The following is a 17,340-nucleotide window of genomic DNA, read 5'->3' as shown; positions in this document are numbered from 1 at the left end:
AAATAGCCTCCAAGAACCCCACAAAACTTTATTGAAAATTATAGCTCCTTTTATTCTGTTTTAGCTTATTTACTTTATAGTTATCATCCTAAATAACAGATAAATGTAATTTTAAAAGAATCTGAGGGAATAGTGACTATACAGAGCATTTTCCTGTATAAAGGATTGTTGTTCTCATGTTATTAATTATTCTAGGTAACTCATAAAGTTTGTGGACTTTGCTTAATTATGATTCTCTCCATGTCTTAAATAATCATTAAATTGAAATACCATATATCATAACTATTTTTCTCTTCTTTTGCGGAAACTCTTGAAAAGTTGAATGATTTGATGTTCTACTTGGGAAAGGCTGACAGTTTATCTGTTACACTGATTTTGAACTAATAGCAAGAGTTCTTTCCTCTGATTCATTCATAATGCAGAGAAAGAGGGTTCTCTCACTGTACAAAATCAATGTCAGTAGAAATGAAATCTTAACATAGGTCTCATATCACTGATTCCTAGATGTATAAATGACTTCCCATTAATTTATAAAGATGTAAGGAGTAAGAAAGAGAGTTCAATCAAGCTGATTGAATGTAATGTGTAAAATCAAATTTTCATATGTACATTTAGTACATTTATATACAATTTTTGTATATACTTGTTTATGTGATAAACAATTATCAGAAGAAAGCTTGAAGAGGGAAAAATAATCAAAAGTTATATTATTAAAAGCAACTTGTAAAGGCAAGTAGAGTATATTCAAAATCATACTGCACAGTATCATGAATCTCTGACTGCTTGTATTCATCACTTTCCTGTCCTTGTAGAAAATATAATCAATGCCTCAAATTCTTTGTATATCAACTTCTGTCTAACACCCTCACATTTGTTTTCAGTTTCTTCCTTTAGGATGTTGACAAGCCATCAGTACACCCTTGTACTGCCCATTTCATGATAGTCCATCAACTTCTTGATCTATTTATTTCAACACCTCACATTAATTTTTTCAGGTGTGAAAACCTCTCACTCTTGTCCTTCTCCCTTAATTTTCTGTTATCTGCTTTGACATTAGTTGAAAAAGAGAGTATTGGCTTCACGCAAACTCCTACCTTCTTTTCTGCTGCCTACTACCTTCCTTAGTCTGTATTCAGATGCTCAATTTCAGAGCAGTTTTGCATCAGGGAAACAGTACCTATTGGAGGAAAGCAATAATACAAACAGGAAACCATAATAATTACTTTCTTCTCACTCTTTCCAAATGACTAGATGATGGTATTCAAGGCTGGTTGATCATTTTCTGCAGAGTGAAAACATGGGAAGTGTCTCCACAAAAGGCCAAGGAAAATACTTCTTTGAAGTTCTTGAGAGAAAAGAAGTTTTCAATCAGTACCAAGAATTCAACCACTCTCTGACCTCCCAGAGTGATAGTTCCATAGGAAGGAGTAGAAGGGCCTATTCAATGGCTTACAGTTTGAAACACCATTATAAAGCTCTCTAAAGAAACTTTAGCAATGTAGTTGTTAGGCAACCTTTAACTTCTCTTTTTTTCTGGAAGCTGTAAAATTGTTTTTTCTTTATCTCATCTGAATTATACCTATTAAATTATGTCTATTAAAATTTTGGAGAGATGATAATGTGCTTAGTATTTTGACGTTTACAGAGAATATTGAACTTGCTTTCGTTAAAATAGAGGCAAGCTTAAATAATGGATCTTGCTACTTGTGCTGCATGTGTGAAAGTAAATGGATTAGCTCAAAATATTGAAATGAAGTACCTGTCTACAAGCACAAAGGCAGAAAAAATATCTTCTCTTTCATTGTACAAGACTACCTACGTATGCTGTTTGCATTAGTTACCATATGTAGAGGCATGGGTTTGACTTGAAATGTATTTGGACAGATACCATTAATCTTTTTCTATAAAGCCTGAAAAATATGATTTAGTTGTAACAGTTCAGTTTTTCTGATCAGGTCAACATAGGTTCAAATCCTTACGCTATGACTAGCCATGCAGCCTTGGGCAATTATTTACATATTACTTATCTGTAAAGTAAATAATCTACCTTTCTGGGTTATGATGAAGATTAGACATCATATTAGTAGTATACAATGCAGGGTTATTCATCTAACTAAGCCCTCAATAAACATACTTAAGAGAAATGTGGAAACATACAAGTATATCCATGTGTTTACTTTTAGAAGTATTTGTTGAGAAACTACTTAGTTTATACTGGACATTGCTAAGAAATGGGGATATGATGGAAATATGAAATAAAATACATATTGTCTCTATGTAGGGATTACAGTCCAGTTAGGAAGACAGCATTAGATAAATAATCATTTATATTGTATAATATATATTTTTTTGAGAGAAAATATAACAGTTGTCCTAACCTAATAGGTAGGTAGCATTAGGTCAGTCCACAGAAAGAGGGACAACAATGTGAGATGAGAAGGATAAATAGGAATTATTAAGCAAAGAGGGCTAGGGGAAATTGGGGATTACAAGTCTAATCAAGAGAGTCTGACCAGTGAATAAGATCAGTGCTTTCACAGAACCGACTGCACATGAGCATTGAGTGGGAAAGTAATATCTGATGAACTAGCGAGGTGAAAAATGGCCAGATTATGTAGGACCTAGTGACCATTTAAAGGGTTTTCTGCTTTGTCCAAAGAGTTGTGGGAAACTGATGAAGGATTTTAAGCAGGAGAGTTAGGATCTTATTCTTAAAATATCACTCCAATTGCTTTGAAGGGACTGACTTAAAAACATGTTTGAACAGTTGGTGGCAGAGAGAAAATAGTGAACTGTTCAGAGATAGGCATATGACCCAAGCAGGGTCAACTTTCCACAATACAGATGCTGGGAGAGAGAAAGTAGAGCTATTTTACCTGTACTTATAAACTTTGTGAATTCTCCAAGCCAAGGCCAAACATTTTTAATGAAGAAAGAGAGCTGGCCTAAGAAGAAAGCAGAATCGGGCAATGTCGAAGGACTGAGTCCAGGTGATGTTGTTTAACCCCTAGATCCATCTGTGCCTGAAGGAATATCCCTTGCAATTCTCAGTTCTGTGAGCTGATATGCTCTCTTGTTTGCTTTTATTTTCTATTTCTTTTTTGCCTTTTAATTATGCTTATTATTTTCTTTGTTATATGAAAAGACTTAAAGCTTATACAGTTATGGCCAAGTTTTATTTTTTCCAACTTTATTGAGACAAAGTTACTTCTAACATTGTTTAAATTTAAGGTATACAATGTGATTTGAAACACATATATATTATAAAGTGTTTATCACAATAAGTTCAGTTAATACCTCCTTCACCTCATGTAATTACCATTTTGTTATTGTGGTGGTGGTGAAAACATTAAACCTCTACGCTCATAGCAACGTTCAAGTGTAAGATAGAGTTTTGTTAACTATATTTGCTATGCTGTACCTTAGATGCCCAGAACTTATTCATCCTATAACTTAAAGTTTGTACACTCTGATCTGCATCACCCCATTTCCCCCACTCCTCAGACCCTGAAAACCACCATTCTACTCTCTCTTTCTACGAGTTCGATGTGTTTAGATTCCACTTGAAAGTGATATCATACAGTATGTGTCATTCTCTGTCTAACTTAACTCACTTAGCATAATGTCTTGAAGGTCCACCTATGTTGCCGCATATGGCAGGATTTTCTTCTTTTTTATGGCTGAATAATATTCTAGTGTGTGTGTATGCATGCACACGCACATGTGTATATATGACACATATTCTTTATCCATTCATCTGTTGACAGACACATTGTTTCCATATATTGGCTATTGTGAATAATGCTGCAGTGAACATCAGGATGCAGAGAAGTGGGATTGCTAGATCATATGGTAATTCTATTTTTAATTTTTTGAGGAACCTCCATACTGTTTTCTATCATGGCTGCTTCAATTTACATTCCCACCAACAGTGCACCAGAGGTCCCTTTTCTCTATACCCTCACCAGCGCTTGCTATCTCTTCTCTTTTTGATAATAGCCATTCTAACAGATGTGAGGTGACATCTCATTGTGGTTTCATTTTGTATTTCCCTGATGGTTAGTGATGTTGAGCACCTTTTCATGTACTTGATGGCATTTGTATTTCTTCTTTAGAGAAATGTCTCTTCATATCCTCTGCCCATTTTTTAACCAGATTGCTTGTTTGTTTGTTTTGTTACTGAGTTGCATAAGTTCCTTATATAACTTGGGTATTAATGCCTTATTAGATATATGATTTGAAAATATTTTCTCCCATTCCGTGGGTTGGCTTTTCCTTTTGTTGTTTTTGCTATGCAGAAAGTTTTTACTTAATGTAGTCCCACTTGTTTTTATTTTTGTTGCTTCTGCTTTTGGTGTCATATCCATAAAGTCATTACCAAGACCAATGTCAAGGAACTCACCTTCAATGTTTCTTCTAAGAATATTGTGGTTTTGGTCTTATGTTTAAGTCCTTAATTCTTTTTTTTTTTAACATCTTTATTGGAGTATAATTGTTTTACAATGGTGTGTTACTTTCTGCTTTGTAACAGAATCAACTATACAGATACATATATCCCCATATCTCCTCCCTCTTGCATCTCCCTCCCACCCTCCCTATCCCTTTGCATTCATTTTATGAGTGGCATAGGACAGGGGTCCACTTTCTTTCTTTTGCATGTGAATAGCCATGTTTTCCCAACATCATTTTCAAGAACTATCCTTGCCCCATTGAATATTCTTGTCTCCCTTATCAAATATTAGTTGAACTTATTTGTGCATTTATTTCTGGGTTCTTCATTCTGCTCCACTGGCCTATGTGCCTGTTTTTACGCCAGTACCATACTGTTTTAATTACTATGGCTTCCAAACATTGGGGATATTATTCAATTTTCTGGACATCTATATATTCATCTGCAAAATGGTGATAATTATACTTTACAGGGTGGTGGTGATGATTAAATTAAACTATTCAGGTTGAGTCTCTACTTAGCTAAATATTGCAGACACCTAAAATCAGTGAGAAGAAATGGATTATTCAGTAAATTATGTCACTATCCTAGCCAAATTAAGATTTTTTTAAATTATGCTGTACCAAAACTTCTAGATGGATTAAAAATTTCAATATAGTTTTAAAGTACTAAAATAAAAAAGATAGACTATGCCAAGATCATAAACATAAAAAAGAGAATGATGTATCCATTTAACTAGATAAAAACATAAAATATTTGTCTACCAAAAGACAAAATTTTAAAAAATTGCATATAGAAGGAAACTTATACACAACATATTTAAGACACAAAAATTTAATGGATTTAATTTATGATGAGCGTTTTCAAATCCAAAATTAAAAAATGGATAAAGCTTATAACTATGTAATATACAAAAAATAAATAGAAAGGATCAATCAACACATAAAAAGAGGCTCAGTATCAACTAAAAAATATAAATTTTAAAGACTTCTTTTTCATATTTCTGATCACCAAAATTTAAATCCATGGATAATATCAAGTGTTGTAAAGAGTAGTGGAAAATATTCCTTATCAAACATTGTTTAGGACAAGTGTAAACTAATCTAGTATTTTTGAAAGATGACATAGCAATATATAACAAAATTTATTATATATAACCTAATTTCACAGAAATTCCACTTTTAAGTGTTTAGCCCAAGGAAATGATTGCATAGTACAAAATTTTTTATGAACTAAGATTCACATTATGGCAGTACTGATATGAAAAACAGAAAATAAATGAAATTACCATTACTATGGCACTTATTCAATAAATATTTTTATACACAGCTTACTTGAAATTATATCAAGCATCTTTTAGGACCAAAATGCTATGAGAATGAAAATCAATTACAGGAAAAAAAAACTGTAAAAAAACACAAATACATTGAGGCTAAACAGTGCACTACTAAATAACCAACAGATAACTGAATAAATCAAAGAAGAAATTTAAAAAATACATAGAAAAAAATGACAATGAAAACACAACCGCCCAATACGTATGGGACACAGAAAAAGCAGTTCTAAGAGGGAAATTTATAGCAATTCAATGTCACCTCAAGAAACAAGAAAAATCTCAAATAAACACTTTAACCCTACACTTAAAACCACTAGAGAAAGAAGAACAAGAAAACCCAAAGTCAGTCAAAGCAAAGAAATCATAAAGATCAGAGCAGAAATAATTGAAATAGAAATGAGGAAAACAATAGCAAAGATCAATAAAACTAAAAGCTGGTTCTTTGAGAAGATAAACAAAATTGATAAATCCTTAGCCAGACTCATCAAGAAAAAGAGGGAGAGGACACAAATCAATAAAATTAGAAATGAAAAAGGAGAAATCACAACTGACATTGCAGGAATACAAAGGATTATAAGTGACTACTGCAAACCAGTATATGCCAATAAAATGGACAACTCCGAAGAAATGGAAAAATTCTTGGAAAGGTAAAATTTTCCAAGACTGAACCAGAAAGAATTAGAAAAAATAAACAGACTTATCACAAGCAATGAAATTGAAACCATAAATAAAAATCTTCCAACAATCAAAAGTCTAGGACCAGATGGCTTCACAGGCAAATTCTATCAAACATTTAGAAAACAGCTAACACCCATTCTTCTCAAATTCTTCAAAAAATTGCACAGGGAGAAACACTCCCAAATTCATTCCATGAAGCCACCATCACCCTGATACCAAAACCAGAAAAAGGATACCACAAAAAAAGAAAATTAGAGACCAATATCACTGATGAACATAGATGCAAAAATCCTGAACAAAATACTAGCAAACAGAATCCAGCAGCACTTTGAAAGGATCATACATCATGATCAAGTGGGATTTATCCCAGGGATGCAAGGATTCTTCAGTATATGTAAATCAATCAATGTGATTCACCACATTAACAAATTAAGGAATAAAACCCATATGATCATCTCAATAGATGCAAAAAAAGCTTTCAACAAAATTCAACACACATTTATGATAAAAACGCTCCAGAAAATGGGCAGAGAGGGAACCTACCTCAACATAATAAAGGCCATAGGGCTTCCCTGGTGGCAGAGTGGTTAAGAATCCATCTGCCAATGCAGGGGACACAGGTTCAAGCTCTGGCCCGTGAAGATCCCACATGCTGCGGAGCAACTAAGCCCATGAGCCACAACTACTGAGCCGGCGCTCTAGAGCCCGCGAGCCACAACTACTGAAGCCTGTGCGCCTAGAGCTCATGCCCCGCAACAAGAGAAGCCACTGCAATGAGGAGCCCGTGCAACAAAATGAAGAGTAGCCCCTGCTCACCACAACTAGAGAAAGCCCGGGTGCAGCAACAAAGACCCAACGCAGCCAAAAAAATAAATTAATTAATTAAATTTAAAAATAAATAAATAAAAAATAAATAAAGGCCATATATGAAAAACCCACAGCAAGCATCATACTCAATGATGCAAAACTGAAAGCACTCCCTCTAAGATCAGGAACAAGACAAGGATGTCCACTCTCGCCACTCTTATTCAACACAGTTTTGGAAGTCCTAGCCATGGCAATCAGGGAAGAAAACAGAATTAAAGGAATACAAATTGGAAAAGAAGAAGTAAAACAGTCACTCTTTGCATATGACATGATACTATACATAGGGAATCCTAAAGATGCCACCAGAAAACTACTAGAACTAATCAATGAATTTGGTAAGGTTGCAGGATACAAAATTAATGCACAGAAATCTGTTGCATTCCTCCACCAACAGTGAAAAATCAGAAAGAGAAATTAAGGAAACACTCCCATATACTACTGCAACAAAAAGAATAAAATACCTAGGAATAAACCTGCCTAAGGAGGCGAAAGATTTGTACTCAGTAAACTATAAAACACTGATGAAAGAAATCAAAGATGACAAAAACAGATGGAGAAATATACCATGTTCTTGGATTGGAAGAATCAATATTGTGAAAATGACAATATTATCCAAAGCAATCTACAGATTCAATGCAATCCCTATCAAACTACCAATGGCATTCTTCACAGAATTAGAACAAAAAATTTTACAATTCGTCCATTGTTTTGTTTTCTAACAATGATAAAAGCACTATTATAATTAAAAAATAAAATTATTTCAATTTGAAAGGTAATTATGAATATAGTTTCTCTCATTTTTATGTGGTTTTAAGTGTATACGTGCAAATACTTAAAAAATAAAGATGTCTGAGTTCAAATGTAATTCAGATTACGAAGGTTTGTTGTATTTATCTCTTCACTGTTTATATTCTGGTGTTAAAAATTTATGCTTAACTATTTAAAGAAACTTCAAATACTTTTATAAAACTACTATAAAACTCCTTCCAACCAGCACTGTTTTGTCCCTACCACAACCATACAAATAAAGGGGGTAGAAAATGTTCCAGCTTTTCATGTCCTAGAGTTTCTCTCAATCTCAATCTCTTCAAACCATAAAGACATCTGTATGTCTGCTTTGAAAATTTTGACTTAAAAGAGTAAGATTGCTCAAGCTATGGTCACACTTTATAGATGAGGTGAGGTTTTTCTTTTATTGTCATTGCTGTTTTAAATCATGTTGAACTCCGAAAAACATTTAAAAATCAAGGTTGATTTTTCTTTTAAGCTACCAAGCCAATATACAGATTTAGATGAGAGTATTTTATGGTGACTGTGTGTTTGCGTTTATGTGTGTGAATGCATGTGTAAGTGTCCGAGGGTTGTGTACATGTGTATGTGTTGTGTGAGCATATGAATACACACCTTATGCTGTACGTCTGTGTATCCATATGTCTTGTAATGAATATGTGTGTGTGCTCATATATGTCTTGTGTGTGGTATATTAAGAAAGAATGTCTAAAAATGCAATATTTAAGTACATTTAAAATGAAGCAAATATTTGTTTTCCTCTTTGCAGATAATACTATAGATGATAAAATGGCCTTAATCACATGTGGGCGGCCATTGTAGGTTCAGTGTAAACATCAGCAGCACATCTGAAGTCAAGTTTATAGGATAATTACATTTCTGAAAATGCAGGATCCAATGTACTATGAGACCAAAACCCAAATTTTGATAAATGGATTTCATGCAAAAATTGTTTACTCTAAGATGTTAAAAATGAAAAATTATATGCTTAATATTAAATTATAGCACCACAAAACTGCTTTCTTCTAACTGCTTCATTTCTTCCTGAAACTGTAAAGTCAACTATAAAATATGTTCATGGTTTGAAAAGTGGATAAACCTCCAAGAGACCTAACACTGAAAGTTGAAGAAAATGTTAGATTTTTAATTTATTAATATTATTTATCATCTTTTGTTTTTTTCAAAATTTTAGAAGTCTTAAAGAGATATGGAATAATTACATAAATTTTTCCTATCTTGCTTTTTCACATTTAATTTCTTTCCACATTTTCTTTTCCCATTTGCTTTTTATTCAGGTTTACAAAAGGTAAAAGAAGGGATTTGTGAAATGATTAAATGAGTTAAAGAAAAAGAATGTTTTTCTCTCATTCTTTTATTGTTTCTTAGTGTTTTTTTTTGTTTTTTTTTGTCTTCATACCTAAATCTTACCTTTAAAAGGTAGAGGTACTATTGTTTTATTTTCATTTTGTTTCATTTTTTGAAGTAAGTGAAAGAAGAGGAGAGTATAACCCTAACTTAGGGAAATATTTATAAGTTAGTGTTGAGAAAGTTTCTATTTTACTTCCATGAATAATCTACTTTGTCTGGGGCATGTACAAACACAAATATAGTATTGTGGGATAAGAAGCTTAAGTAGAAAAAAAAAAAAAAGCAAGCTTTCTGCCAGGTTTCAGAAATGTATAAAACCAAGGAAACAATCTAGGCTCAATGAAAGGATAAATCTCATTCAATGTGGACATGCATATTTTGATATATAACAATATTTTATATTTCTTGATTCTATGAGGAACAGAAGAATATATAAGAACTTAAGTTCACTCAAAACACGAATCTCATGTTGCAATAGGTCTCTTTTCTCTGGAAAATACTTTTCAGGATCCAAAAGAGCTAAAATGTGAATTCCTCACAAATTATAAGTTATATTTTATAAAAATTGCTAGCCTGAGCTGCCTTAAACCCTTTCTGGTACAAGGTGGGGTATAAATTAATTAGTTCATGGACTACTTGGTAAATTTAAATCATGTTGGCCTCTTAAGAGTTTACATTTTTTAAGAAGTCCTATACTATTCATTCACATACTTAATGAACTTAATCATTATGTATGTATACCCTTGTGATTGTTCCAATGGTGAGATTAAAGAAGCAAGAAGACTTCCTAAGAGCAAAATGTTTCTTAAGAAATGTGACTTTTAAAAGGACTGACTTATCATGACCACAACAAGAATATACATTTGTAAACAGATTCTTTGAATTCTAAGTCATTTTATTTTGTATTTATTAAAAGTAAGTCACTACTATATGCATAGTAGTAGCACTTATAGGATGCAGAATAAAGTAATACCCAGGAGAAAAACAGGGAAGAATTAGGTATTAATCATTGGAGTATCAAAGTATAAGATGGGAATGACTTAGTTATATACTCATGAAAACATTATTTGCTTCTGTGTAACAAAGAAGTGATGGAATGGATTAAAAAGTAGTAAAATACATGAAAAAAGAGATCACTCCATGCCTACAAAAACACATTTATAAAATGAAGTTTAGCAAACTACTGGAACAGCATTTTTACACATTTCAGAAGAACATGTCTTTTTTTTTTTTCACCACTCCTAAATGGCAAATACTTTGTTATTCTATGTTATCAAATTCTCTGAAGCAAAAAATAAACAGAAAATTTAATAGAGTGGATTTCCATAAATTGATTGGATCCAAGGAATTACCCAGGATGCTTATTAAACATTTAGATTCCCAGGCTCCACTTACACCTATTGAATCTAAATCTCCACAGGAGGGTTCTTATGATTAGGCGAGATTTGAGAACATGAAATACATTATAAAAACATGCAATGTATTATAAAAAGTTACCCATTTGATTATTTCATACCAAACTTTTTTAAGGGTTGAGAAAAAGACGACAACAATTCTGACCCACCACTATGTTTAACTGTTTGGTCCAATGTAGAATGAGAAAAAAAATGTTTAAAGTTTCTAGATTTTTAATGTTTGGGTAATGTACTTACTACAGTTTTCAGCTTTCCTGTTGTCCCGGATCACTATTCTCTGGTTGATTGTGCTGAAGAGCGTTGTCCAGTTAATGGTATGATAATAACACAGGTTGCTGTTGTCAGTGATATAGATGTTTCCTGCACTGATTTCCTTCAAGGATTGGAATTGCAGAGAAGTGATGCCCTGTTGCTTGAGGATAAGCAAGGAAAGGCCACTAAAGAGAGGGGAGAGGAAAAAAATGGAACAGTACTAATTGTTTTCTGGCCATGACATGCATTCTTGAAGTAAAATAAGGATGTCATATCTTACTCCAAAAAGAATGTTAATAGAGTGCAAAAAAGATTGAATTAATAAACCTGAGATACAAATACTACTTTTTTTTTTTTCGGTACACGGGCCTCTCACTGCTGTGGCCTCTCCCGTCGCAGAGCACAGGCTCCGGAAGCGCAGGCCCAGCGGCCATGGCTCACGGGCCCAGCCACTCCGCGGCATGTGGGATCCTCCCGGACCGGGTCACGAACCCGTGTCCCCTGCATTAGCAGGCGGACTCTCAACCACTGTGCCACCAGGGAAGCCCACAAATACTATTTCTTTACATGCTATATGCTGACTGTTTTAAAAGTAATCACTTGAACCCCCTCAAAAAGCCCATCTTTTATAATTATGAATATCAATGATATCTCTGTTTCTGTCTATATATGTACCACTGACGTATCTGCTCACTGCCTTCCCTCCTAACCCCTGAATCTTAAGTTCCTCAAGAATTAAATCCTGTATGAAGACTAAATAATTAAATAAATGTTTATGGGGTGACTGTTCATCTACCCAAAGTAAGACATTAATTCAACTCTAACTACTTAATAGATTTAGACACACTTTCAGAAGGTAAATATCTCAGAGAATGACCATAGATATTTAGCTTTAACTTATACCTCAGAAACCAAAGCATTAATTGTAATACTTGAAAAATGTATAAGGACAGGAGATGTTAAAAATTAAAGAGAAGAATAAAATTAAACTAAAAAAAAAAATACTCAGAAGGCTTGGACAAGTGAGAAAGCATCTCTAAAAGTTAAATAACAACTACACTGTAGAAACAAATTATCATTTCAAGGATGTTGTTTTCTCAACATAGTCCACTTTGTAATTAAATTCTTTGTCCATTTTCTAAAGACTAAATGTGTTTCCCACATTTCAATCAACTTATGAACATTATTTTATATTTTGGAAATCAAAGCTGTCCTCTAAATTTGCTTTGCTTTTAGTACTCAGATTCTTTTTCATGTTTTATATATACACATGCATGGAGAACTCTAATATACAGATATATAACGTGTGTGTGTACCCAAATGGGATGTAATTCGCTCTCTCAAATCTTTGTTCCCATCATAACCATCCTTAGTTGTTGATTACAACGTGAGCATAATAATGCCTTTACTTAGATTTATAACACTTTATTCAATTGGTTCCATATAGCACTTGAATAGATTATATCTCTCAACTATCCTTTTTTATTAAGCACTTTTCCCCTTTACATTTTAGAAGTTCTTACAGATATACCTGTTTTAATAGCAAAATTCAATGGACTTCCTGTGAACCATTATTATAGAATATTTAATGACAGTATTGACTTTAGGCATCTTTCGGATTTAAGTAGAAAAATTATCAAGGTCTCCTTATATAAATAGACTTTTAACAGTTCATAAACAATAATTTTGTGCAGATGAAATTTGAAGTAAAATAAAACCAGTGGCTTAATAAATATTAAAACATATATTTTTCTTATGTGAATAAAAATATTGACATTAGAACTTTAGAACAGTATCCTTCTGAGCCCTGATTATCTGTCCATTATTAACCAGCACTGCATGTAGCATAGTGGACCAAATTCTAAATTATCAGCGCCGTGATGCTTTGTTCAAATGATAGCTCCAGAGACAAAATGAGAACCTCCTGGAAAAACAGCATTTGTATCCCATACACCGAAGTCATTACAAAGTCATTCAAGTCTATCTTTTAATTATGATAACATATGATCAAAATGAAGGTTCAGTTTTATGGTTCACATCATGTACTCCACAACTGCCAAACACTAAAATTACTTTAAGTGACAGGCAGTTGATAAATCAAGTTGTATACTTTAAAGCACAATCAGGGGTATTTTTCATTGAGTTTTCCTTTAAAATTTAAAGTGGAAAACCAATATTTCTAGAATCAGTAAATCAATGAGTCTGATGGCTATGACATGATGTACACATGATTCAGAGACCTGTAACTTTGAATATATACACCTACCTATAGAGTACTCTTCCACCAATGGTCACCAGGTTAGAAAAAACACTGAAGTCAGTCATGTTTGGGGGCCATGACTGTATGTTCAAGAAACCTACAAAAGATAAGGGCAGTAAAATAATTCAGAATATCATTGTCTCAGCAACAGTGTTTAATACCAATTATTCTTAAAATATGATGAAAATGGAAGATAAGGAAAAGGCAGCAAATATTCCTATTTTTGAACCATTCTGTATCATATTTCTTCTTCCAATATTCAGTGTCTTACCCAAAGTTTCGGGGCTACAATACTCAATAGATGATGAATGTCAAAATAATGAACACCAAGAATATATACATACAGAATCATATAAGTGTATGGTTTAAAGATTTAAATGATTCTTAATTTGATTTTTATTATTATTTATATTTATTTACTATTATTATTTAAAATTATTTAGTCTAACTAGACAAAGAGTTTAATTTCTCTGAAATCTTTTGCCACCTTATCTGTACATTTACAACATCAGCTGTCTGTCTTGCATTTTAAGACATTTATGTATATAACTAAGCCTCCTTATTTGATTTTACATTCTTTGATAGCAAACCCATGTCTGATTCATGTCTATGGGCCCCATACCATCTACTATGACAGCTCTGAACATATCAAGTCCTCAATAAACATGTGCTAAATGAATCCTACCTGCTTCCCATCCTCAATAGTACTTGTGAAAAGTAAATAGAAACACATTGATTCAAAGATCCACTGACATTTGCAAAAACAGTAACATCAAAATTTCAAGGATTTTTTTTTTTAATTCCACAGATTTCAAAATGTGCACAGATGCTAAGGAACTAAGACACCCATCATTTAAAATAATACGTGTTTTCAAAACTAGAATTTGCTTTGAAAATTCCAATACTATGTAATATTTTTAACAAAAGACTAAAATTCACATAGTTCATAGCACAACAAACTCACTTTAAAAATTACCTGTTATCTCTCGGACTGTCCGAAACACGTTCAGTTTCTCTGGGTCTATGGCTTCAATTGCATTGTAAGGGTCCCTAGGGGAAAAAAAAAAAAAATGAAGCCGAACTTAAAATTAGATAAAGTGGTGAAAATATGAGAAATGTGACAAAAATTATTTCATTCCAATTGAATTTTAATTAGCAATAGGAAGGTTAGCAATGTTTTATCCAGATTTTCTATGCTAGATGTGGAAGGGGATTAAAAGGTACTTTCAGGAAATTTTGATGACACAGATTATGAGTTCTTCATTGAAGGCTATTCTAGATCCAGAGGAACGGTTCAATTTGACTATCCTGAATAAACCTCCGAATATAGCAATTCCATTCATTAACCACTTTATTTTGCCTTTAAAAGTTTATTCTCAATTGGAAAAATATACACTGCAAATAAATTATGTTATGGTGAGAATAATTGCCTTTTGGGTTCCTCAAAGCATACTAAATTGCTAACAGAACCTGTAATTTCATAAGAAAGGTGAAAACAAATACAGGAAGTAAACTTTTTTATTTTTCTGTATTTTCACATTTATCTATCAGGGCAAGTTTGTTCCTATCTGTTTATTTATGTTCACTTTCATATGACAGGAACTATTTGCTTCCCTCTATATGAATCATACTAACATTTGAATATAAAATTTACCACAAATTTAACAATACTCAAAATGTGTTGTAAATTTTGGGGATTTTTAAAAATATAATCTCCTAATGCATAAATATATTTTTTGTAATTAATGTTATTGATACATAAATGCCCTGTCTTTACAAAAATTAATATAAAATACCTTTAAAATTAAATATTTAATGGAATTTTTCAGAAGTTTTCATCTTAGGAAAATATTTTTCATTTATAACATCCTACCCATACAAAATAATTACATTCTTGAATATTAAGCCAAATATAAACATAATATTAAACATTTCTCAGTAATTCAAGCAATACTTTCAGATTTTCTTAAGTAATATTTAGTAGTTTTTCTAGGTTTTATTACTTTAAAAGGTGCTCTGTGCTATTTTGGGCAAGTAGAAACCTTATATTAATATATACTCTTCAGAGAAAAATTAAATTCCATTCACTGGTCATTTCTCCAAGAGAGATCAAACGTTCTAAAAACAAGGAATTAGGCTCTTTTAGCAGTTTGTATCCACCTTTAGCAATCAACTGAATTTTATCCTTGTACTGGATATCTGTTGTTTTACCAGTCTCTGAGAACCTTCTTTTTCACATGGGGAATAAACACTAGGATACATGATCCATTGGAGGCTATCAGTCAATGTGCTCCACAATCCCCTGACAAACAGATAAGCATATGGCCTCTCTTCTAAGAATCTGATTCTGAATCCACCAGCATTTATTCATCCTGGCATTAGAGCCTTGAAAACATTCTCTATTAGTTCAGCAAACTTGATCTCTGGAACCACCTTTTACTGGCTCTCTCTGCTTGATTCATCAGCATATTTTCTATACTGTGAACCATCCCATATCTTTTAAAAGAAAAAAAAATCTTGCTTAATGAAATTACTGCTTCAAACTGAGAAAAACTAAGAAGTTTAATCAATACATTGTGCTACTAGTTTAACATGGTGTGTTATAGAAGGCTTGGAAACACTATAAATGAGTGTCCCCATAATTCACACATAAACAATTAAGATTTTCCTTAATGTGACATGACTATCTTTCAAAAGCTTAAAGTCTAAATTAATATTCTAGCAAACTTGCTCTATTTGTAACTGAAGATATATAGAATGAATATCTATGCTTTCAGTGAAAATGGAGCCACAAAATTAGGTTCATCATGCGGGAAAATTCTGGTTGCTATCATTTTCTAATGTGCAAAGATGTCTGCATGCACATGAAATATCAGCTCTGCAGTAGTAGAATGAACTTTCAACATTTGTTCTTTGATGAAAAGCAGTGTCTAGAATAGCTCTAGCCATATAATCAAATATTCCTGCTTTACTGAGAAACACTCAAAGTTCAGGTCAAGCACACAATAATGGGGTCAGTACAAACCTTTACTGAGAACACTTCCAGGTTGCCAGGAATGAAATGAATTCTGGACTGTTCACATGAAGCCCAGCGGACCACAGAAATTTTATCTACTTAATTTTAGAGATTCAGGACTCTCATAAAATAAATTGACAGAATCCCACTTACCAACTTAAAAGTACCCCTAGGGCGTTCCACCCTACAGCCACTTGAAATCCATAGATTTTAAAATTGAGAACTTTCCTAGCTAAATTCAGGACCATGAAAAAAAACATTATGTCCACCCTGTTATTGTGTTGGGTGATCCAAAATAAAGCTCAGGATAAAGAGAGAGAAACATATTTTCATAATTCCATAGAAATCACGTTATTTTTTTCACCAAGCTCATTATCTGTTTCCCATTGTCTATCATCATTACAGTCGATCATCTAAGTACTTTCTTGTTTGTGTCACACTGTGACACAGCATGAACATGCTTATTTGGTGAGCATTTTATTGCTCTAAGCATATTCACAGGGACATTATTAGACATGACAAGACATGAAAGGGGATCCTATGATAACCCTGAACGCTGAATTTTGTCTGCAGTTCCCATTCTAAATAAGGAAATAAGAATGCCTAGTTTATTTCTAGCAATGGTGGTATCGTGCTATAAACTGAACATTGAGCTCTTTTATATGTTAACATTTTAGTTGACAACTTCACAGTAAATTTATTTTTTGCAGAAATTTGTTTTTGAAAAGTACACTCTTACTTAATTATGGGTTTTTCATTTCTATTAGTTTAAAGAAATACCCTAGCTATTTTAATCAAACCATACATCCTATTAAAAACTAGATAGTAGAAGATTTAGGGTAATGGAAATTAAGTGAACTAAAAAATTTTGTTAATTTACTGAAAGCTTTGTTAATAATACCTCATGTT

At 32.7% G+C, this 17,340-nt stretch overlaps 1 protein-coding gene across 1 annotated transcript in view; it reads right to left on the bottom strand.

Moving 5' to 3' along the window:
• Nucleotides 1–17,340, bottom strand: part of ERBB4 (erb-b2 receptor tyrosine kinase 4) — a 687,762-nt gene that overhangs the window by 288,073 nt on the left and 382,349 nt on the right. The window contains exons 9-11 of the mRNA XM_082658716.1: nt 14,392–14,465; nt 13,422–13,512; nt 11,141–11,340 (exon numbers count right to left, since the gene is read on the bottom strand). Of these exons, the coding sequence (XP_082514842.1) occupies nt 11,141–11,340; nt 13,422–13,512; nt 14,392–14,465 (365 nt within the window). The remainder of the gene's footprint in view (nt 1–11,140; nt 11,341–13,421; nt 13,513–14,391; nt 14,466–17,340) is intronic.

The sequence above is a fragment of the Grampus griseus genome (assembly GCF_964374135.1).
Source record: "Grampus griseus genome assembly, chromosome: 7".
Classification (NCBI taxonomy): domain Eukaryota; kingdom Metazoa; phylum Chordata; class Mammalia; order Artiodactyla; family Delphinidae; genus Grampus; species Grampus griseus.
Note: the sequence above shows the minus strand (reverse complement) of the source record. Positions and strands in the feature narration are given on the sequence as shown.